We start from the raw sequence: 23,040 nt of genomic DNA, 5'->3' as shown, positions 1-23,040 counted from the left end.
GGTGAGGAGGCTGGTGTCCAAATGTGCCAACAAAAGTCCTCCACTCACATTTTTTGGGTAAATTGAAGGTTTGCTGAATTCAAATCCTCCTGCAGGCTTAATTTGTGCAAAACCACAAATTCAAACAGGCAAGTCATGTGAGTTAAAAAGATGAAACAGTAACAGAAACCTTGGGCACATGTCCTTTTAGACACTGTAAAGCTGCACGGCTGCATGCTTGATACCAGTTCACATTGGAGCAATATTTAGACTCAGGCTTATCGATCAGACTGAGACACTGACTATCATAAAGCTAATAGATTACATCAGACACAACGCAGCGGCCCGGTCAATGATGCCCGATCCTATTAACTGAAGATTTGTAAACAGTTGTGTGCTCACTCTGATGGCCTCTGCTTCTTTGTGAGGAAGAGGAGGGCTGCTCATATTTGAACAGTCTTCACTCAGCTGCTGTCTTTCTCACGCAGGATTTTTTTTCTTGTCTGCTGTTCCGGTTTTGCAGTAATGAAAGCAGCTTCCACCCAATGGCCCAAGCCATGACAGAGAGAAATATTGCTGTGCAGCTTTATATTAGCATTAATTTGACTGTGTTTAATTGTGTGAGGGTTTTTTTTTCTTTCTTGCTAATATGATAGAAAATGTTATTCTTGGCATCTCATTTAGAAGGTTTAGGAATGGATTTGTGACCTCTATCAGCCAACAAAAAGTCTTACTTTTGCATTAAAAATATTCCGTTTTTTAAAACGTGAATGTGGCTGTATATTAATAATATGCAAAAGCAAGTAAACAGTCTTAGTCATTTACATTCGCAGGCTAAATTACATTTTCTTTCTTCAATGTCAGTTAGGAACTAAAAAATGGCAAATGTTATTTATTGAGCTTCATCCTGTTACATTTATTGCTTATTTAACCATTATTTTTGCTGGAGTAATGAACTGTAACCATAATACTGTCCTAATTTTTGTATTTAATGTAACATTAACAATAAAATGCATGCCAAGATATGGATCTGAGCTGTATTATTGAAAGGAGACTGTGGGGATGCCATATTTCATTACATAATTTAACAAATATACTAAATAAGTGTATTTTTTTTAGAACATAAAGTTTATTATTTGAATCCATAAAAACACATGTTTTTGATTGTGTCTGTACTGTACCAAATTCTTTCTATGCAACCCGGTACCATCTAACCCACAGACTGGTGCTACTCTGTGGCCTGGGGGTTAGAGACCATGTGTCTACAAGACTTTCTGAGAGCAGCCATGTTGTTGGTTTAGATCCTGCAGAGACAGGAGGCAGAGCTGGAGGTAGCAGTAATTAAGATGTTGAGGTTCTCCTTGGGAGTGACCAGGATGGATAGGAACAGTGAAGAAATCAAGGTAGAAATTTTGAAGATAAATGCAGGGAAGCAGATTGAGATTGTTTGGACACACTAAGAGGAGGAACAGTGATGAGGAGGACAACCAAAGAGGAGGTTTTAAGGATGTTGTCAAGGAGGACATAAAGGGTGGTTGGTGTGAGTGAGGAGGATGCAAAGGAGAGGGTTACGAAGGTAAAAGATTAGCTAAATCTCTTAGATCAACTGCGAGACAAAGAAGAATAATATGTCTTTTGTCACTGACATCCTTCAGTAAGTGGAAATATTCAGGATACTAGAGGAAATGACAGTTAGTTACTCAAACTGCAAATGCATAGCACTTAAAACATATGTACAACCAAAAAGAAGGAGGTTTAGAGGACCAAAGAAGAAGTTAATGCATGTGGTGAGGGAAGATGTGAAGAAAGTTTTTATGAGCAACAACTTACCCCATCAAACTAATAAAATAAATCCCTTATTAACCTGAACTTGAACAATAGCTACAGAAAAGCTGAACTCCCACAATACCTCTTGCCTACTGAATATTTGATTTAAAATAAAGGATTTTATTTATGCGATTAATGCGATTTTTGAAACTACTTGTGGACTTTGTTTCATTTAAACAAACTTTTGAGTCATTATCTGGAAAACACAAGTGGTAAGAGGTGAACTTTCCCTCAGAATTTATGCTTTGGACCATTTAACATGACATTTAGCATATATACCACTGTCCTCTGCCACAGCAGAACAAGGTCTGTGCAGGGTAAGGTTAGGACTGGCCTATGGGAAATCAGGGTTTGTTTCCCAGGGGGGGGCTTCATCCTATGGGTTTTTGGGCAAGACCCTTAACCCTTGTGCTACCTTAGATGACACCCCCCCCCCCCCTTACATTGACGTGTTCTCCCTGCCATGACAAAGATGGACAAAGGTGGAAAGATTTCATGTATTCCATGGATACCAGTGAAGATGACAAATCATTGAAGAAAAAAGGTTTAGTGCACTGTCCAGTGGGTCTAGATGACCCAACTCCCAATGTTAAAAAACCTAGGATAGCACAAGGGTTACTGCTACTTCCTGACTATGTAACCACAAGGGAGTCCATATCTGGATTCCCCTGTGCCAGTCCAAAGCCCGGATAAAATACAGTGTTGTGTCGGGAAGGCCATTCAGCATAAAAATCTCTGCCAAACCAATTTTGCAAAACAATAAAAGCTGATTTGCTGTGGCGACCTCTGAGGGGATATGTCAAAAGGTAAACATATCAATCTTCTCTAATTGTTTAAAACATTAAAATGTCTTTCAAGACAGTCAAGGTAAAAGGTTCGACTGCTTATTGATGTCTAAGTGAGGTGACGAGCATATATCATAAAGAGGACCCAGTCTGCCCGTTGTAGATGTCCAGAATTGGTATCCAACTGATGAACGCAAAATGAACATGATCTGAACATCTATCAGACATCCAGTGTTTAGTGTGAAGAATCAATCGAACTGCTTTACAAGGTAAAGTCCCAGCCAGGGCGGTGTAAAAAATGGACCATATACTTTACTTCATTTAAAAAGATGCTACAAGTTGAAGTTGATTTTCTTTCTCTAGTTTTATTTAAAGAGTATCCAGATCAGGAAGAGTACATTCTTGTCTGTCTTGCATACATTTCTTGTCTAAATGTCTAATCCTAAAGACAACAGCTGGAACTCTGTTGCTCTAATATTGATTTAGTAGAAAAGAAAAGATCATGTTGTCCATCACTGATACAAAAGAGCCCAAAACTGTTTTCAAAAGTAGGCACATAAACAGCTTAGTTAAACTCGCGCCTTTACATAATACTCTAAATTTCGGCTTAACCTGGGCTAAAGCACAACAGATGCTGGCCGTGAAGTTTTCACATTCATTTCATGGTCCAGTAGTATTCACATCGCTTCGGGGGTTATGTGGCAAAGAGCAGAGAACACTGAGAGAGGGAAAAGCTGTCTTCTCAGCCAACAGTGTGTTTTAAGAGCAAAACGACTTTTCCAAAATAAATAGATCTGTGTCGCAGACTGCGAAGAGAGAGAAAAGCCCTCGGTTCAATAATTAATTCCCGAGTCGAGCGTTTTGGGAAGCCGCTGATTGGACTCATTTTTTCTTCTTCTGTTATGATACAAAGGAGGCCGTTTGAAGTAATTTGTCCCTGAGAGAGCAGCCTGGAATACCATACATGCTTTGATTTAGCAAAGCAAATTTAATTTTGTTTGCTTTATGCAAACTAGCTGGGGCCGCGGGGCTTTCTCTGATTCCACCAGAGGGGCAATGGTGGTGGTGGTGCTGCTGCTGCTGATGATAGAGGTTGGGGAGTGCATGCAACAGCATTGCATGGCTGCCACTAACACATAATAAAGAACGCACACTCATACACACAGATGCATGCAGCGAGCAGCAACAGTTCAAAAGTACAAAGTATGTTCCTCTGAATGCACACACATTCCAGTCCCTTTGAAATCAAAGCCTAAAATAATTGTCTGGTATTTTTTGTTTTGTTTGATTCCATCGGTCTATTATTAGCGTTAGTGGTATTATTCCTATCGTGTTGCTGTGGCTGCTTGTTTTATTCTTTCAGTTTTGTTTTGTTTTTATTTTATTTTTTTATTTTGGTCTGCTAATGAAAGCTTCTCTACTCACTTTTGTTCTGCTTGGCTTTTGAAATACGTGAATGGAATACATCTTTTTGTATCTGGGCCTGATATTTTCTTGGATGCATAACACCCCAGAGCACAATGGGGAAGAGGCTTCTTTATTCAGTGAGATGGACTTTTCTTCACATCTTTGTGCAGACTCAAAATCTGAAAAAATACCAAAAGAAGAAGCCGAACACATGTGCTATTAACGACCAAAATTAAGCCCAACCATGTAGCACAACTTTAAATCCCATCATTGTGTCCTTGGGTTATGAAGAAATGACTTGAATATCTTGTACAGATGTTAATGCAGACAGAAATGGCATTTTCTTCTCAGAACAGAGGGAAAAAAAATGCTCAGAAATGGGCGGCCAAGCCGATTCCCCGTGTTCAGTTTGAGTCATTTCTTGGCGAACAATAATAAATGGATAAAGCAGAAAAACCCAATTTCCTTTATGCTTTTTTATATTCTGAAAAAACCTCGTTGACGACCCTCATGGACGCCTTTTGTTATAGAAAACTGAGCTAATATCCTCCTTCTCTCGCTGCAGTTTAAAGGTCTTAATTGGATTCCATTAGTATATTGCTTGACATGACACTTGAGTCTGCTCTATTAGAAGTCCCCTGCCTGGGATTAAAAAGAGCCCTTTTTTCTACATTTGCCTCTCCGATCTTTTGTTAAAGTCTCACATTGTCTTTGTTGGACACACAGTTTTAACTGACACTTGTAAAACATGAAAGCTTGACTTAAAGAGGTGCTTTTATGCACCTGTTCAAGTCAATCCACTGCTTTTAAATGTAAGTCAGCATCTCATTGCAATGGTTTATCAGTAAACCTTTGCATAAACACTGTCAGCTCTGCACGTGAAAAATGTGCTCAAAGTCCTCCAGCCTCTTTCTGCAAAAGACCTGACCAGAGTCTGTGCTCTTCTCTCTGTGGGTTTCTTTTCAGAGTATCATTCAGAGTTGATGAGCTTCCTCCGTGGTTTCACTTGCAGTAGAGCACAGACTAAAGGGAGGATGTGTTCGATGAAATTCTCTTTTATGCTTCATTGCCCAGTCCTGCATTGACATGGAGGGACGTTCAGCATCTGATCGCCAACACAGCAAAGATCCCCGACCCTGAAGAGCCTGGCTGGAGTATCAATGCAGCAGGATACCACGTTCACCACAGGTACCACCATCAGGTCATGTTATAGTTGAATGATTTGCATACAAACATGCAAATTCAGTACTCAGTGTAACCTGATGTTTCAAAGCAGTATTTAAACTTTTACATCAAACTTTGAGGTAACTTAACATAATGTTTAGCTTTTCTGTCTTTTCAGCTCTTTATTTTTCTACAGCTTTTTTAAGTCTCTAAGGTTGGGTAATATAAAATCTTCACCTAACTTAGAGGTTAAAACATAGAAACCACCATCAAAGTGGTAAATAGATATTTTTTGCTGGATGTACTGGGCTGGAGAACTGCTGGGTGATTAAAGAATGTTTTGGGGGGAGGGTTTTGATTAAGGAGCAGGTGAACTCCACAGCTCTTAGCTCATCTCTAATAGATCTAGATGGGTTTTGGAGAATGAGGCTGTTAATTCTTATGCATTGTCCTGCTTCTATGAAGGGGTTTTCTCACTAACCTGATTAGGATTTTTAAGATAAAAGGACTATGACTCCATGCATTCCAACATTTAAAGCTCATATCTTAAAAAATATTTTATTATTCTTTATTCTTTATTCTATATTATTCTCAATTTTGTCTCTTTGGATGAAGACGTTTTCATTTTTTATCATTTTAACAATAATTTATACTTTATTTCTTTTTTAGCATTGATTAATTTTTATTAAGTCAGACCTGTGAATTTATGGCTGAGGATCTCCTAAAACTGTAAAGTTTGTCTGCTGACATTAAATCCACCGGCCTGAATGTGAGATATGAATCCTGCAAAGCAAAATATTGGTTAAAAGTTTGATTTTCTTTAAGATCTATTTGTTAAAACAAAACAATAAAGGATTTAAAGCACATATTATGCTAAAGCACATACTTATGCTGCACAATTGTTTTGGAATAAATTAACAGCAGTAATAAGCAAAAGAATGATGCCTCACCATAGGAGACTCAGTGTATTTAACAGAAAAAAGCATTTTTAACTGTTATGTTAATTTTCAAAGTGTCTTATGTTTTAGAACTCTTGAATGTTTGTCCAAAGTAAAAAAAAAATACTCATGAAAAAATACTAATTTCTCTCAGTACTTCAACATTTATTTATTTTATTTTATTTTAATTTTTTGACTTGTCCTGTCCAACAGCTGGGCAAACAGTTCAACTTCAACGTTTATTGATGAAAATAAAACAATAGTTCAGATACAAATCTTTAAAAGTGTTACTTCCGGCTGGACGGAGTCGTCGGATTGTGGACGTTTCTTTCTGCTGCAGACATTTTAAACATGGTGGTCACAACACAGACATAAATAAATACAAAACTCGTTATGATTTTAGCTGCTTTGCTGCTTTTTCTAGGTTTTACTCTGAGACAAAAGGGCCAGAATGGTTGAAAAAGGCAGAATCCCGTTGGAACAGAACCGACTCAAAGTTCCAAGTCCATGTCTGCCTCCAAGCCCGTCAATATGAGACAGAGACACCTGATTGATTAGAATCTGGACCAATCAGCAGCTGTTTGATGGCAGCTTCGTTATGCTAAACTGAAACTTATCTCAGCAAAATCAAAGATTAAAAAAAATGAGATGACACACAACGCATGCGAAAACCTTTTTGGCTGTGGCAGTTTTATCACGCTAAATCGCACCCAGAGTAGTCAGCAAAATCAAAGATAGGAAAAAAAGCGAGATTTGACACAACGCATGCAAATAAATGTTTTTAAAAAAGGTTTTTGAAAGCAAAAAAAAATATTTTGAAAGAAAAAAAAATATTTTGAAAGCAAAAAAAACTTTGAAAGCAAAAAAAAAATTTTTATAAAGCAAAATAAAAAATAATTGAAAAGAAAATATTTAATATTTTCACTTGCAACTTAGAAAGTTTTTAAAATTTATTGTGTATTTCTATTTCCTCTTTTCTCCAAAGTCTATGTGAAGTTCACTTCTTTCTTCCTGCATTTGTCTTTTTCAAGCTGCTACACTCAACCTGAAAGCACTTTTAAACCCGGTTGCTAAAACGTCATCAGTGTAGATCATTGACTGTATAAGAAAACTGGACTGAATGACCCCTCCCGCCCGGCATTCCAAACAGGAAGTACCTGCTAGCTCCAAGAAGCCCAAATCTCTTACACCTCAATAGAGAAATAAACAGCCATTAGTCATTCTATTTGTCAGAATAACCATTCTTTCTCTGAATTGAAGTCTGTGAACTCGTCCAACCTTAGAAGCACTTGATTGACAGATTTTCCACAGCCCGCTATCAAGTGGTAAGGGTGCAGTCTTCCAACAAGCTCACTTCTGATTGGTGTGAGTGGTTACCACAGAGACGTTGACTCAGACCGACTGGGACCAATTACTGCTTACGGACATCGTCTTGCTCCAACATGCTGGCGTCCATATTGTACAAAAATGGCCACTTAAATTACTTAATTTGGTTGAAGCCATTTTCAATGTGTGAGACTTTACACACTTAGTCCCGTTCCTATAAACAGTCACTGTTGTAGTTACTGGGTCAACAGTTTGCTGTAATATCTCACTTCATAACTTGTATCACAAAAACAGCGTGCGCCTAATAGTTGTCAGGCCATTTTTAAGAGCCACAGTCTGTTTCATTTGTTCAGGCAGATTTTATAAGTTCCATTTATTTGAAATTACAAATCCTCATTTATTTACTGCTCTTTGCACCATTTATTCCTTTCCCAATTATTCCTAGTGAATCAATCACATCCTAATCAAATGCAATCTAATTGCACGACTGTGCAATTTTTGCAATTTTTAATTGGAGTCTTAGAAAATCAGGCCCAATCTGTTCAACTTTTGACAAATGACTGGTTGAGTTGCAGAAAAGTGAGTAACAGAGGTCTTTTTAATCAGTTATTGACAGATGCAGACACACCTGGACACAGATGGATGGTTTAAAGGCATAGCATCTTGTATATGAGGGTCAAAAAATATATTGGAAAATTGATACTTTGGGTCCTGCAGTATCTTAGCTGTTCCTAGCACTGCGCTTTTCTGGACTGAGAGGTCTGAGGTCTTTCCAGGTATCTGTTGTAGCCACTCTTCCAGCTTGGGGGTTACTGCCCCGAGTGCTCCAATTACCACAGGCACCACTGTCACCTTTACTTTCCATGCTTTCTCCAGTTCTTCTCTGAGTCCCTGGTATTTCTCCAGTTTCTCATGTTCCTTCTTCCTGATGTTCCCATCGCTTGGCACTGCCACATCCACCACAACGGCCTTCCTCTGTTCTTTATCCACCACTACAATGTCTGGTTGGTTCGCCATTACCATCCTATCAGTCTGGATCTGGAAGTCCCACAGGATCTTTGCCCTCTCTTTCTCTACCACATTCAGAGGTGTTTCCCATTTTGACCTTGGGGTTTCCAGTTCATATTCTGCACACATGTTCCTGTATATTATTCCAGCCAATTGATTGTGGCGCTCCATGTATGCTTTCCCTGCCAGCATCTTACATCCTCAGTTATTTGCTGGATTGTTTCAGGCGCCTCTTTGCACAGCCTACACCTTGGGTCTTGTCTGGTGTGGTAGATCTGAGCCTCTATCGCTCTGGTGCTCAGGGCTTGTTCCTGGGCTGCCAGGATGAGCGCTTCGGTGCTGTCCTGTAGGCCAGCCCTTTCTAGCCATTGGTAGGACTTCTTGATATCAGCCATTTCAGTTATGGTCCGGTGGTACATCCCATGCAGGGGTTTGTCCTCCCATGAGGATCTGTCCTCCAGCACTGTATCCTCTGCTCTCCATTGCCTGAGACATTCACTGAGCACACTGTCAGTTGGGGCCTTGAGCTTGATGTACTCATGGATCTTGGATGTTTCATCCTGGATAGTGGCTTCTACGCTCACTAGTCCTCGGCCTCCTTCCTTGCAGCTAGCATACAGTCTCAGGGTGCTGGATTTGGGAAGGAACCCTCCATGCATGGTAAGGAGCTTTCGTGTCTTAACATCTGTGGTCTGTATCTCTTCCTTTTGCCATCTTATTATTCCTGCAGGGTATCTGATAACTGGCAGTGCGTAGCTGTTTATTGCCCGGGTCTTATTTTTGCCATTGAGCTGGCTTCTCAGGACTTGCCTTACTCGTTGGAGGTATTTAGCTGTTGCAGCTTTCCTTGTTGCCTGCTCCAGGTTGCCATTTGCCTGTGGAATTCCAAGGTACTTGTAACTGTCCTCAATGTCTGCTATTGTTCCTTCTGGGAGTGAGACCCCTCCTGTGTGGACTACCTTGCCTCTCTTTGTCACCATCCGGCTGCATTTCTCGAGCCCGAATGACATCCCAATGTCAGTACTGTAGATCCTGGTGGTGTGGATCAGGGAGTCAATGTCACGCTCGCTCTTAGCATATAGCTTGATGTCATCCATGTAGAGGAGGTGACTGATGTTGGCCCCATTTCTGAGTCGGTATCCATAGCCAGTCTTGGTGATTATTTGACTGAGGGGGTTGAGACCTATGCAGAACAGCAGTGGGGACAGAGCATCACCTTGGTATATCCCACATTTGATGGACACTTGTGCAAGTGGCTTCCCATTGGCTTCAAGGGTGGTTTTCCACAGCTTCATTGAGTTTCCTATGAAGGCTCTTAGAGTCCTGTTGATGTTGTACAGCTCCAAGCATTCAGTGATCCATGTGTGTGGCATTGAGTCATAGGCCTTCTTGTAATCAATCCAGGCTGTGCACAGGTTGGTGTGTCGTGACTTGCAGTCTTGAGCGACTGTTCTGTCGACCAGGAGTTGGTGTTTGGCTCCTCTGGAGTCTCTACCAATGCCCTTCTGTGTGTTACTCATGAATTGATCCATGTGCCTATTTATCTTGGTTGCAATGATGCCTGACATGAGCTTCCATGTTGTGGACAGACAGGTTATTGGCCGGTAGTTGGATGGGACTGCACCCTTTGAGGGATCCTTCTGGATCAGGATTGTTCGCCCTTCCGTTAGCCATCGGGGTGAGTCCCATCTCTTAGCAGCTGGTTCATTTGTGCTGCCAGGCGCTCGTGGAGTGCGGTAAGCTTCTTTAGCCAGTAGGCCTGTATCATGTCAGGGCCCGGTGCTGTCCAGTTCGTCATACCTGAGACTCTTTCTTGGATGTCTGCCAATGTGATGGTTACTGGATTCTGTTCAGGGAGGTTGCTATGTTCTTTTCTCAGAGAGACCAGCCACTGGGCATTACTGTTATGTGCTGTCTCTTTCTCCCATATACTTTTCCAGTACTGTTCAGTTTCCAGCCTTGGTGGGTCTGCTCGGCTGTTTTGACCCTGCCACTGAGCGTACACTTTTGCAGGTTAAGTTGTGAAGAGCTTGTTTATTCGTCTGGCTTCATTGTCTCTTGTGTACCTCTTTAGGCGGCTGCTCAAGGCTAGGAGCCTTTGTTTGGCAGTTTCCAGTGCTTCAGGTATGGGCATCTGGCGGTATCTCTTAGGTACTTGCTTTCTCATTGTACCTCTTTGAGCCTCTGTCAGCTTACTCACATCCTTCCGAGTTGCCTTGATTTTGGCTTCTAACCGTTGCTTCCATGGTGGGTACTGTTTTCTTCCATGGTTGCTCTTGTAGCCAAGCATCTCAAGGATCACTGCTGCTGAAGTGTAAACCAGTTCATTGGTTTCTGTGATGGTATATATACCATCACAGGTATATGGTATATGATATATATATATATATATATATATATATATATATATATATATATATATATATATATATATATATATATATATATATATATATTTGTCTTCTGCTGAGGTCTTGACGTGCCGTGGGGCAAGTACCAACTTTCTGATGACAGACAGAATTTGCGCTCAGTGTATTTAAACACGCATGTGCAGTGACGTATGTATCAGAGGATGTTAAATTGGCCGTCCTTGCATGTCAATCAAGTCACATACTTCTCGGTGAGGTTTTTAATTTTTTGAAATATATATTTATTTTTTTGGTTATTTATCTTTGCTGGCCTGCAATCTACCCTCAGGTCCTTGAAATCAACCGGTCGATCGCGATCGACCTAATGAGCACCCCTGGTCTACAGCAACGGAGTCGCTCCCACTGCCCTGGCTACAAGACAATTGAACAAGATTTTCTATTTATTGTAAATAGAATTTTAAACATAGTAAGAATATTTTAAGGAGGGAAAGAAGTCTAATAAATCTGCGCAATGAAGAAGGGACTTCAGATGTTATGATGGTGTTTTCCTTCTTAAGCTTACATGTTTATGGTCAGCACACTGTTTCTGATGTGAGATAGACATCAGAATGAATGTGACAATTTTTTTTTGTATTAAATTCTGCATTGTAGCCTTTAGTGGACCTTGAGCAGGTTTAGAGGGGCCCAAGTCTGGGTCCTTCTGTGCTGGTCCTCAGCCTGAGTAAAACACAGGGCTGCCAAAGCACCTGTTAGGATCCGTGAAAGCTGATTCGCTTTGGCGACCCCAGAAGGTATGTGCCGACAGGCGAACAAAAAAACATTATTATTGGTTTAATAATTCAATAGTATCATCAAGAAAAAATATATATATCAGCTGATCGGATGCAGTTTCAAATTGACAAAAATTTGAAGTTCTTGAAGTAGCAATTACAAGACAAAGTACTTTCTGAAGTTATTCATTTTGTGTTGAAGAGTTAAATATAGCCTCTATGAAGTGTGCAAAATCCTTTTTCAAGTTTCAAATGTAACCCTTTTTATTTTTTATTTTAAGTAGAATGAACTGAGATGTCACAGCCTCGTTTACCCATAAATCATCGTGCACTGATTTGTAGAAGTAGAAGTCCTGATTATTTTTGCCTTATTTAAAATCTGATTTGGGGAGATATTACACAATAATGCAATCTTTCAAAAAAAATAAATTAATTAATAAATATAAAACATTGGAGGAAATTAGTAGCATGCAGTTTTCTGGCTACCAACCATGCAGGCCATTTCTGTTCAAGTACCTTATTATGGCACACTTGCAGCACTTCCTCACAGTTAAAACTGTAAAGGTTGGGCTTTGCATCCAAGCAATTTTCTTTACAGCTGACGATGAAATCTACCTGACCATTGATATGAGCACAACTGCTAATTCTCCCTCTTCTCTTTTAGACATTTAGTGTTAATAACTGTCATTTTCAAATCTTCAGATCTCTTCTCATTTCACATCAATGTTGTACAAAAGCAGGACAGCCATGACTGAAAAGCTTTGAGGTCTTCCAGGAGGCAGTGAAAATCAAAGATTATTTCTACACAGGCAACAATTACAATCAAACAGATGTGAAATGTACAGTTAACAGCAAATTAAAGCAGAATTTTCCAGTTCATGAGTGTGATTTTAATCGCCATTGTTATTTTGATGGATAATTGACAGATATGTGTGCTAGTGGACAGCTACACCTGCGATGAATTTACGAACCCTAATGGGGAAAATGCATAATCATTATTATTGTAGGTAGCATGATCATAATGCTGTCTTTTATAGAAACAACAAGACTCTGAAACATTTTATGAATTATCTTATTATTAATCTGTAATTACACCTATTACACATGACTAATATTACTAAAATTACACCTATGTTGTTTTTAAGTCTGCTTCCAGATGCAACAAATTGTCTGAAGATTTTATTGCTGCAAACACCACCACATTTGTTTCCTCACCACAATCTCATGGCCTCTAAATTGAAATTGATAAATAGTTTTCTAAAAGTGGAAATCTCCAAGATTTTAGTCTGAGCTGATTTCCCAACACCTTCAGGTACAGATGATATCAGCAAATTCTGTTTACTATCACAGGCCAAGGAACTGAGGGGTCATTTTTTAAAAGAAATGAGTATGTGATTGGTTATTTTTCATTATATTGGCCCAACCATTATCTGATTTAGAACACAAACAGCTGTAGCCTGCAGAGGAGGGAGACAGGAATTGCCTTAACAGTCAAATGTGTGCTGTTCACCTGCAGATTTCATTGGCTTCCATGTGGCTCTGTCAGGTTGTTTTAATCCCTTCCCACAGTGTCTTAATTAGAGCATACTTTCTAGGTTTTATGTCTGTGAATGTAACACTATCAATTTCAGCAGCTCCTTCTTTCTAAAATGACGTCCATTAAACTAACCTGATCCCTTTTGAATTGCTACTTAAGTTCTTGTCGCCATAGTTTTCCTTTCATAAACCTAGCTTTTTACAAATAATTCTATACACTCACAATAAGTCCTGCATACAATTGCAATTACTAACAAATGAAAAAGAAAAAGAAGCCAGACTACCTGAGAAAAACTTATACAGACACACACACACATAACATGCAAATGAAAAAATCAAGAGTTTTTTGTTTTTTGAGGCAACCAAAAGACCATTTGACAGGGTGTCCAGTTTCAATGCTAAGTCAATGTACAGACATGATCAGAGCTCTTGCAGTGTGATTAGAGTGTTGGGCGACAGTGCAGTGGTTCTACCCCAGCTAGTTTGGGGCGTTGCAGCGCAATTTTCCCAGTGTTCAAATATCTGAATTTTGGCAAAGAATTTGTTTTGCATCAATTAATTAGGAACTCAGCTTTTGCCCACGACTTATTGATGACGTGGGCAGTGAGTCCAAAACCAACATAGAGGACAATCAAAACATTTTCCTCCTGACCTTGATGTATGGCGTTTCATCACTGCCATTCATTCAACGAGCGCAAAGACAACTGAGTGGGCGTATTCAGGAACTAAGTGAGCGAACCTTAAAACCACGCAGCCGCAATTCTAACCCAGCGACCCTGCATTTTAAAACTGCACACCTGCAATCCTAACTGAGCGGTGATCCTGCACGCTCACTTCCCTTTTGCCTGGGTGTGCGCACAGTGTTAAAGGGGTGTTGTTGTCACTTGGGGGGCGGTAACTTTTCTGGTTGATCTGATTGGCTGAAATTTGCATGTCAAATCCGGCGAGGCAGCGGGGCGGGTCTTCCATTTTTTACAGCAGGGGGGGGGCTGACAGGCGGCTCTTGAGCTCTCTGCCTTTTATCGTATTTTCTTTTTTAAAGAGGACCTCGGAGAGAACAGTTTTAGTCAGTTTGTTAGTTTAATTTAGTATTTTCCTATTGAATTCTATGTATTCATGATCCTTTTGATTTTATGTTTTACTTTTTCAATTACCGACATGAAGCCAATCGAGACGACTGTTGTTGTGAATTTGGGCTATACAAATTGAATTGAATTGAATTGAATTGAACAGCATGATAACGGTACAGAGAGAAGTGAGGACGTGAAAGAAGACCCCCCCCCGCCCCCCATGCCGATATGTGCATATTGCAGAACAACTTCATTTTGGAAACCCTGGAAATGCAAATAGACACAATGACGAAAGAGAAGCTGGCGTGTTTGATAGAAATGTAGCCCAGCTGTTCATTTCAGATCCAGAAGATGAGGACTTTGATGAATTTTAAGATGCTGATTGATGACTGAAAAAAAGAAAAAATCACAACGAACTCAGTTTTGCGCTCGCTGCCTTTTTAAAACACACACCAGCATACATGTTTTACCGGTATGTGTGAACGTCAAATACAGAAAAAAACACCCATAACTGAAACTGTGCCGTTTAATCCAGTGCTGTTGTATTGTAAGGAGAGGAGTGTGTTATGGAAAATAATATGGTTTTAACTGTGTGTTTGTGTGTGTGTATGTCTGGCAGGTCAGTGCGTGGTGTGGCTCTTTGACTATCACAATTAAAAATTTCAGCTGTCATACTTGTTCGCCACCCCTGTTTGTGTTAGAGGCTTTAATAGAAAAAAAAATGCTGATGTAACGTGGATTAAAACGTTAACCCAAGACCAAGGTAAGAAAGTGCAGCGGGTTTTTTTGCGCTGTAAGTTTTTCTCATCTGAAAATGACTGCATTCGTTAACGTTTTAATCCACGTTACAGCCGCCGTTTCCTTTCTATTACTGTAAAGCCTCTAAATCAAAGTCCCGCCCCGCTGCCTCGCCAGATTTGGTATGCAAATTTCGGCCAATCAGATCAACCAGAAAAGTTACCGTCCCCAAGTGACAAACACACCCCTGAACACCGCCCCCCCAAGTGACAAAAACGCCCCCTTTAACACTGCGTGCACACCTAGGAGAGCGCGCAAAGGGGAAGTAAGCGTGCAGGATCACTGCTCAGTTAGGATTGCAGGTGTGCAGTTTAAAAATGCGGGGTCGCTCGGTAAAAGACGGTAAAAACACAAAAAACACTCAGTTCCTGCGCGCGTTCAATTTATGGCAGCGATGAAACGCTATATTGATAATAATGAAAACCTCATATAATGTCATTCTCATTTTACTTTTTCCTCTCTCTGACTAATGTGGGACAGGAAGTTCCCAATCTGGGTCACAGACAGATGGAAGTAACACTCAAAGTGGCCATCATTCAGACGCAGTTCTTGCAGTATGTGGTGAAGCTCACCTTACCCTTACTGGGAAAACTCTGAATGAACCCAGACATGAAGACGTGATTACAGACGCCTTTGCAGAGCTATTCAAAATAAATAAACCTGATATCGCGACATAATTCCATCCCTTGTAAATCAGTTATACAAATATGCAGACATTGCTTCCATGTAGCTATGAAGCTAAAAACTTTGGACAGTAGCTCCCCCCACACGGGAGGAACAGTCAGGTTTATAAACACAAAGAGGCAGCAGACAAAAACTAACCGTGTGGGTTGCGTTCGGTGTGAACACAGCATAAAAGACCAAAGTCCTCTGGTTTGCTATGCAGGCCTGAAACCGGGTGCCCATGCCAGCCAAATAAACTGGTCTTTATAGGGGGGTCAAATTTGTTTGGGCTTTGCCTACCATGTGATACCATACATTATATGGTTGATGTGAATACTCGATTCTGATTGGCTGCTGGGTGTGGATTGAAAAGTGATAATGCACAGGGATAAGGAATGCCTGAAAAAGAAGTTCCGGTCACATAGCTTAAATGTTCTGTTACCCTGCACTGACTTCTTTAAAACAATCTTTAGCTTCATCATCTGGACAAAAACAAGCAGTAAGAGGTGAACTTTCTCTCTGAACTGATGCTTTATTTAACACATCGTGACGATCATCATCGCTTACCTTTGCCGCTGCAGTCAAGGTCAGTGCTGGCTCAGCCAGCTGAGCGGCGTGTTATCATGTTACCATGACAACGCGCAGCACCACCTAACAAATAGTTCGCTTTTTGTGAAAAAAGCAATGTAAACCATACAAATAACAAAAATAAAGTACTAAAAACTGATTAAATATTTATTTCTTTTGTATATGACCATGGTTGTTTTACGTTGGATGGTTTAAGCTTCCACGGCGTGCGTTCATTTCTGATAATGCACACTTCTTCGGCCATTAACCCTTACTTAATGAATCGGTTACTATTTTCAACATCCTTCCTCTGGCAAATCAAAAAGGTTTGGATTAGCTTTTGGGTCTAATTGCACTAAATTGATTAATTTTTATGTTATGTTTTGAAATGTCTTGGAGACATTTATATAAAACTTTGTTTTAATTTGTTTACCAGACAGATTTTGTAAATGTAAATATTAATTTTTTTTGCGTTTTGTGACCACAAAGCAGTCATTGCCCATAAACTGATTCTGATCATGTATACACACAGACACCTGCGCACTCTTGTCATATAAATCTCTTCAGCCACAAAAGTCAACGGTCTGTTTTATGACGGTTAAGACAGGTGATCTTGTCCAGGGAGGAGTATCGTTGTAATCTTCTAATGTTATTATCACACCCACAGCTCCGGCGTGTCTTACTGTTTATACCCATGATGATTTACACAGACCGAGGCTGAGAGGAGCAGAGCTTTTACCTGGCTCTGTACAAAGCAAGAATTTGAAGGAGAGTGAGGTCTGTGCTCTCCCAGCCACCATGTTAATGCTTTTACAGGGCCTTCGCTGTGTTCTCCAGGTAATGACATATCTGTAATCAGTCATAGTGTTTGTGATGTTTTTCATCTTTCCTTCTCTCCTTAACCACCTCTAACTAACTGTCATCACCTATCCCTCTTGTTTCCTCTCTTAGCTTCTCTCCTACCAAGCTTTTTGTTTTTTTTTCTCATTTCTTTTACTCTCTTCCATCCTTTCTTTCACAGCATGCCTTGTCATAAAAAAAGATTATAATTACTGTGTCGCTGTGAAAAGAATGGATTAATTAAAATATAATGATGCAGATCACAGCAGCGGGCGTCTGCTGAAATCTGCCCATGTTGGGGCTGTGGCAGAGGACTTGTAATGCCCTGATCATGCTGCAGCACTCATGCCAAGTATAAACAATGGTTTATTGCAAGGGCAAAGACGGGTGGACAACTATATGACCGCCACAAGGTTGCTCTGTGAAATACACCAATATGTGCTAATGTGGGAAAACCAAAATAACCTCTCAGGTACTTTGTTGGTGGGTTCGAAGACAGTACAAAATCTGGTGAAAATAGTCGATAATTCCCATTCAAAGAATTGTACAAATGTTTTTTTTAAACTGCAATACATATAACAAAATTGGAAAAATTGCATGATTGCCGCCCTGTAACAGGGTGTATACCGCCATTGCCCATTGGTGATGCAGTAGGTTAAGAAAATTGATGGAAGGATGCACGATTGCCACCTTTTCTGTCAATACTGGCTGGTAACATGTATTAAAATACTTCTGGGCCATGACAAAAAAAAAAAAAAAAACCTCACTGTTTTCTGGCTTTCAAACCAATTTGAATTAAAAAAAAAAACCTACACAATTCTGAACAATGCTCACTTGGAGACAGTGTTGCCAGACCAAGACAGGAATAAAGCAAAAAGAAGAAAACCACTTTGATCTGCTAATCCTCATATTTTGATGTAATTTTTTTTTCTTCTCTTCTATATTATTCTATTCTAAATATTTTCTGATTCTCTTCCATTGAGATCCTATTCTTTGTTGTTGTACACAGGATGGATATAATTTACTTCTTTTAGTTTACTTCCGCTTTTGGTTGCCCCCTTGAGAAAGCCAACAGCTACAACAACTAACAACAACAAACCTGCTAGTGTGAATGCGCCCTACACCAATGTTTTTAGGCAGCCTGGTCTCTCCGTGTGAAAGCTAACCAAGCCAAAGGAAGGTTTGAAATATTTCTGAATCTCCTGATTCCAGGCTGTCTTAGTGTGAAAAGGAATACAGTTTGTTCACAGATTTCATACGTGGATTCGGGACAGATGGTTCCAGTGAACGCTGCAGCTGCAAGGTTCTGCAAAAGCCGCAGGAAAAATGGCTTCCCTTAGAGAGTTAGATTAGTTGGTACTGATGACTGTCTATGTATCTGAGTGTGTGTTTGGGGATTTGTGTGGTTGCGAGATAGGAGTGGGTCAGTCTCATCCTAAATTTCCAAACTGTTTGACCTCTATACATACCAGACTTTCAGCTTTGCACCACTCTGATGCCGGCTAGTGACCCCCACCCTGCACTTCTCCACCCCCCATCCCTCCGCCATGATGGCAATAAACATGTCAACCGCCACACGCTAGAGCAATCTGCCATCAGATTTACAGTGCATGAAATATGGTGGTACTTTTATTGGTCCAAAGACTTGTCACTCATAATTTATAGGCTGTTGCCGTGCCGACTGTGATGTCAGCCGGCTCCCGGCACCCTGGGGAGAGTCAAAAGAGAAAGGGGGGAAAGAGATAGGGATGATGAGTGGTGTTGGCTTTACTGTATAGAGGGATATAGTGATATAAGAGCACAGAAAAATTTGCCTGAGCCTTAAAGGATAAAGGGAGGAAAGAAGATGGAGAGGAAAGGGAAGAAGGAAAACATAATGCTCATTCATCCTGTTTGTTTCTGTGTCAGGTTTATCAGGTTGAGGGAGTGAAAGTGTTGGGTTTTTTCTTGGTCTCCTAAGAGCGATCTTTTTCTATTCCCTTATTTGTTGCTCTGTATTCCTATTGATCCATTGGTCAATGGAGGAAAAAAATCGGATTTATGTCTCCACTCAAAGCATTTAAGACTGAGATGTTTCATGGCTGTGCACATGAAACATGACATACAGCAAAGACGCAGGAATCTCAAACAAGCCTAATTTCACTAAATCTGGATAGCACAGGTGAATCTACCGTAATTATCCTGTAGGAGATTTAGATGGAAAATAGCATTGGTGGGATAGATCAAAGACACCCAGAGTGGCTGAAAAAATGAAGTGAATATCAATGAATGTATGATGGTGAAAGAGTTGGGAAAAAAATTCTATGGCATTAAAAATGAGATAAAATTCAATCCCTCTTTTGAAAAATGATCTTCCACTCCCAGAGAACTATTAGAATGTTTACATTTGCTGCATTTTGTTCCATATCAAAATAATTAATTGCCTCCATTTTCAAATTAAAAGTACATTACAACACAATTAAGGATGCAAATGAGTGTTTGCCTGTCGCGAGGAGCCAGCGAAAGTGAAAGAGTGACTGCACTGATGTATGAGGGTTTGCACTCTTTGTGTTTTAGGTGTGTGATATTAGAGCAGTGTGCATGTGTGGCTGTGTGTTTGTGTATTCAAATATGTAAAATAAAAGTGTCTTTCTGCCATTGTGTTGAAATTACATCAGCATAGGGACATAAATCAGAGGTCTGCAGTAATAAACAACAAAGTAATTTAGTCACTTTCTCCATGGAGCTGATGAACCAGAGGAGCAGAGTTACTCTTTCTCCATGAAAAGCCTCCGCTTCTGGTTCTAAACTTTAACAAACACACTTTTTTTTAGCCTCACATGTATTTCAGTCTCCTCCCTCAGCACTGACCCCCTGTTCCATAAAAGATTCCTACATCTTGCTCGAAAGCAGGACGAGTAAAACATCATTTTGTCATAACCTTCTCTCTTTGGAGGGACAACAGATATAAAAGTATATAGCCTGTGGTTTACTGCGAGTCCACCCCCCTACCCTGCCAGGCAGTAGCATGTAGGGCTGATGGATGCTGGGCATCAGCCGCCTTTTAATTGCTCGTAAATTTTTGATCCAGGAAAAACGCCACGTTCTCCTTGTCCCCTGGCGACATAGGTGACAGAGTTGCTCGGGAGGGAATTAAAGACCCTCTGCCAAAACACCCAGAGGATGGGAGGAGGAGGAAACGCTCTGACACACTCACTGCCACTCACGGTCAGGGGTTCTACAGCATAGAATATTTGAGGAACCAAAAAATCGTATCAATACATAATAACCTTTAAAACTACAAGATAACCTTTTACAACGTGCAGATTGTCAAAATGAAATATGACCTAGCAAAAATTCCCAAAAGAAGAAAGCTCTACTAAGAATTTGGATTGTTTTTAGTTAAATAATTGTATTTTAACATCGGAAAAAAATTCTCAGTTAATTCACATTTTATTGAAGACATCAGTGTTGAAATGTTGCTCAGAGGTTTATCTGCCCTAATAATGAGAATTGTAGAAACACGTGAATGCTTATTGTTCAAAAATTGTCAGCCATGTAGTGCAAATCCCACCAACTAATCACTCATCACAAAAAAACAATCGCAACGACAAACAGAAAGGCAAATCAAATAATAATAAAAATAATGTAACAAAACCAATTTCCAGCAACTAAAACGTGATCGTGATCTACAGTACAGACCAAAAGTTTGAACACACCTTCCCATTCATTTGAATGAGAACTTTTGGTCTGTACTGTATGTCTTCAATATTGGGATATACAGTGTCTAGCCACACAAGGGGGTTGATCCTCATCCTCTCCCACCCTCAAACTCATGGTGCAGAAATAAATAAACATAACAGTTTAAATTACTAACTCAAACAGAGTAAAACAGCTAGACAACAAAACACATGGACAAGAACTCACATTTAAACCCCAAAATGCCCAGACAGGCAAAGAAAATGGTGTATAGAAGACTGCTGGGATCTAAGGTGGTAGCAATCACTCCAGTAGGTCGGGTCAGGACACATATGATGTTCAGGTGAGGGAGAATTAAAATGACAGAGTCCAGGGATTGACTTTTTCACCTTCCTTTGAAGGGATTGGATTTATTTGTTGTTGCGTGTGGTTTCTATGAACAGAAACACAATATGAACTGATGAGAATAACTGACATCATCAGAAAGAAAATACAGGATGTATATAACTCTTATTTAACCCAAAATAGCTTCAGAATGATCACATGAACAGAAATTGTCAGTTAAGGAACTAATATTGGGTATAAAGTCATTTATAACAGCATCACACACTGTATTTATATACATATCTGCAGCAACAAAACAAACTGTCTCAGCTGAGGTGTTAGCATTAGCTCCGCCACGCAAGCTAGCAGCTATTTATGCATATTTGTGGTTAAACAGACACTAAAACTTGAGGTAAATAATCAAAATACACTCATAATGAACTGAAACATAACTTGAGTGCTTAATAACTGTACACTTACATGTTAATCACGCACACACAACTCAAATGCTCAGCTCATGTCTCATCTGTGCAGCAGCTGCAGGCATGGCCAGTGGTGGTGAGTTCAGGAGCAGGTGGGAAATCTTAACACCAACCGTTTTCCTTTTGTACAATGGTGTTAAACCAACTTAATTGAATTAAGTTGATTGAAAGTAAAATAACTATATCAGACAACTACGTGTTATTCTTAAATTGAGTGAACTTAGAAGTGATTTATTGTCACCAAACTAAATAATTAAGTTAGATCAATGTATAAAAGTTTTTTTTTACATATACAGCCCAAATACTCTGTTTAGAGTGTAGGAACCATGGGTCATTGCTGATTTGGATGATGACATTTGAGTTTTTTCAAATGTGTCTTCAATGTCTGCGTACTGATGAGAGTTTCTATGGTTAGTACAGAGCAGATCCAGTATCGCTTCATGCCAAATAACTCAGATAAAAATTGACAAATTACGTCGTCCAATCAGTGATGTCCCACAGTACCAACATTTTCTGGATTTTTGTTGCGATTCGTTTTTTTAACACTTTATTTTGTTTTCTGAAATGATTCCTTTTTACTTCGTTTCATTTTTTTCAGAATTGAGTTTTGATTTCCACAATATAATGTTGGGTTTTATTTGTTTTGCTTTTTAAGTGTCATTGAGATCTTTCGTTTGTTTTTGCGTTGATGCGATTTTTTTCAGTGTGATTTGCACTTTAGGTCCACTGTAGCTCTCTGTTAGGACTACCACAATTTTAATTTTCTTTATAAATTCTAACAATGTCGCTGCTGCTTCTGCAGGTCCTCTTTCTTCCTCCTCCTCCTCTTCAGAGGAGCCCTCCTCCTAATCTGATTAGGTGATTTTACCACTTAATCTGGTGTTACAGCCATCATCGTCTTCTTCTGGGCTTCTGAATATGCTGTGTGCTGTCAGATGGAGATGAATATGCAGAGGATATGATTAAACAGCAAGCCACTCAAACTTTGTTCCTAAAGTAACAGATGTATACTAGAGTTAATTTATCTTTAGATATTTGACCTCATGCTCTCAACAAAAAGGAAACAGTTTTACTTCTAATAAAAATATAACAATTTACAAAAAGAAAAAGATGCAGGAGCATGGCAAAACGTGGTTCAGGTTAGTTTTACACCAGCTGTGGTGGACAGATGAACTCCTGAGGGACTGGAATCAGGCAAAGAGAAGGCATGAAAACAAGCTGCACAGTGTGGTAAACACAAATGTACAATTACTTTAGAAAGATGTTTTATTTTTACTATTTCTACTTGTTAAAATCTTCATAGCTTTAAATTTTACTTTAGAGGACAAAAACTCCACGTACACGTGTTATTGTTGTAAAGTTTTCTAATAACTGATTTGTTTGAATTTTATTGGACATTTGATTGTTTATTTCTTAAACACCAAATATCTTTAGGATTTGTGGACAAAGGCTTCATATTTAATGTCATAAAAACCTGCTTTAGTGTTTTAAACCTTAATGTAAAAACAC

The 23,040-nt window shown here is 39.6% G+C and overlaps 1 protein-coding gene across 2 annotated transcripts in view; it reads left to right on the top strand.

Moving 5' to 3' along the window:
* The window catches only part of LOC101161187 (neuroendocrine convertase 1-like), a 262,077-nt gene that overhangs the window by 185,308 nt on the left and 53,729 nt on the right, over positions 1-23,040 (top strand). For both annotated transcript variants that reach the window (XM_020709885.3, XM_078933774.1), the window contains one exon: positions 5,073-5,186. In XM_020709885.3, coding sequence (XP_020565544.1) covers positions 5,073-5,186 — 114 coding nt within the window. The remainder of the gene's footprint in view (positions 1-5,072; positions 5,187-23,040) is intronic.

The sequence above is a fragment of the Oryzias latipes genome, chromosome 16 (assembly GCF_053564925.1).
Source record: "Oryzias latipes strain Hd-rR chromosome 16, Olatipes_Hd-rR_3.1".
NCBI classification, from domain to species: domain Eukaryota; kingdom Metazoa; phylum Chordata; class Actinopteri; order Beloniformes; family Adrianichthyidae; genus Oryzias; species Oryzias latipes.
The sequence above is the reverse complement of the archived record's forward strand: the minus strand, read 5'-3'. Positions and strand labels throughout refer to the sequence as shown.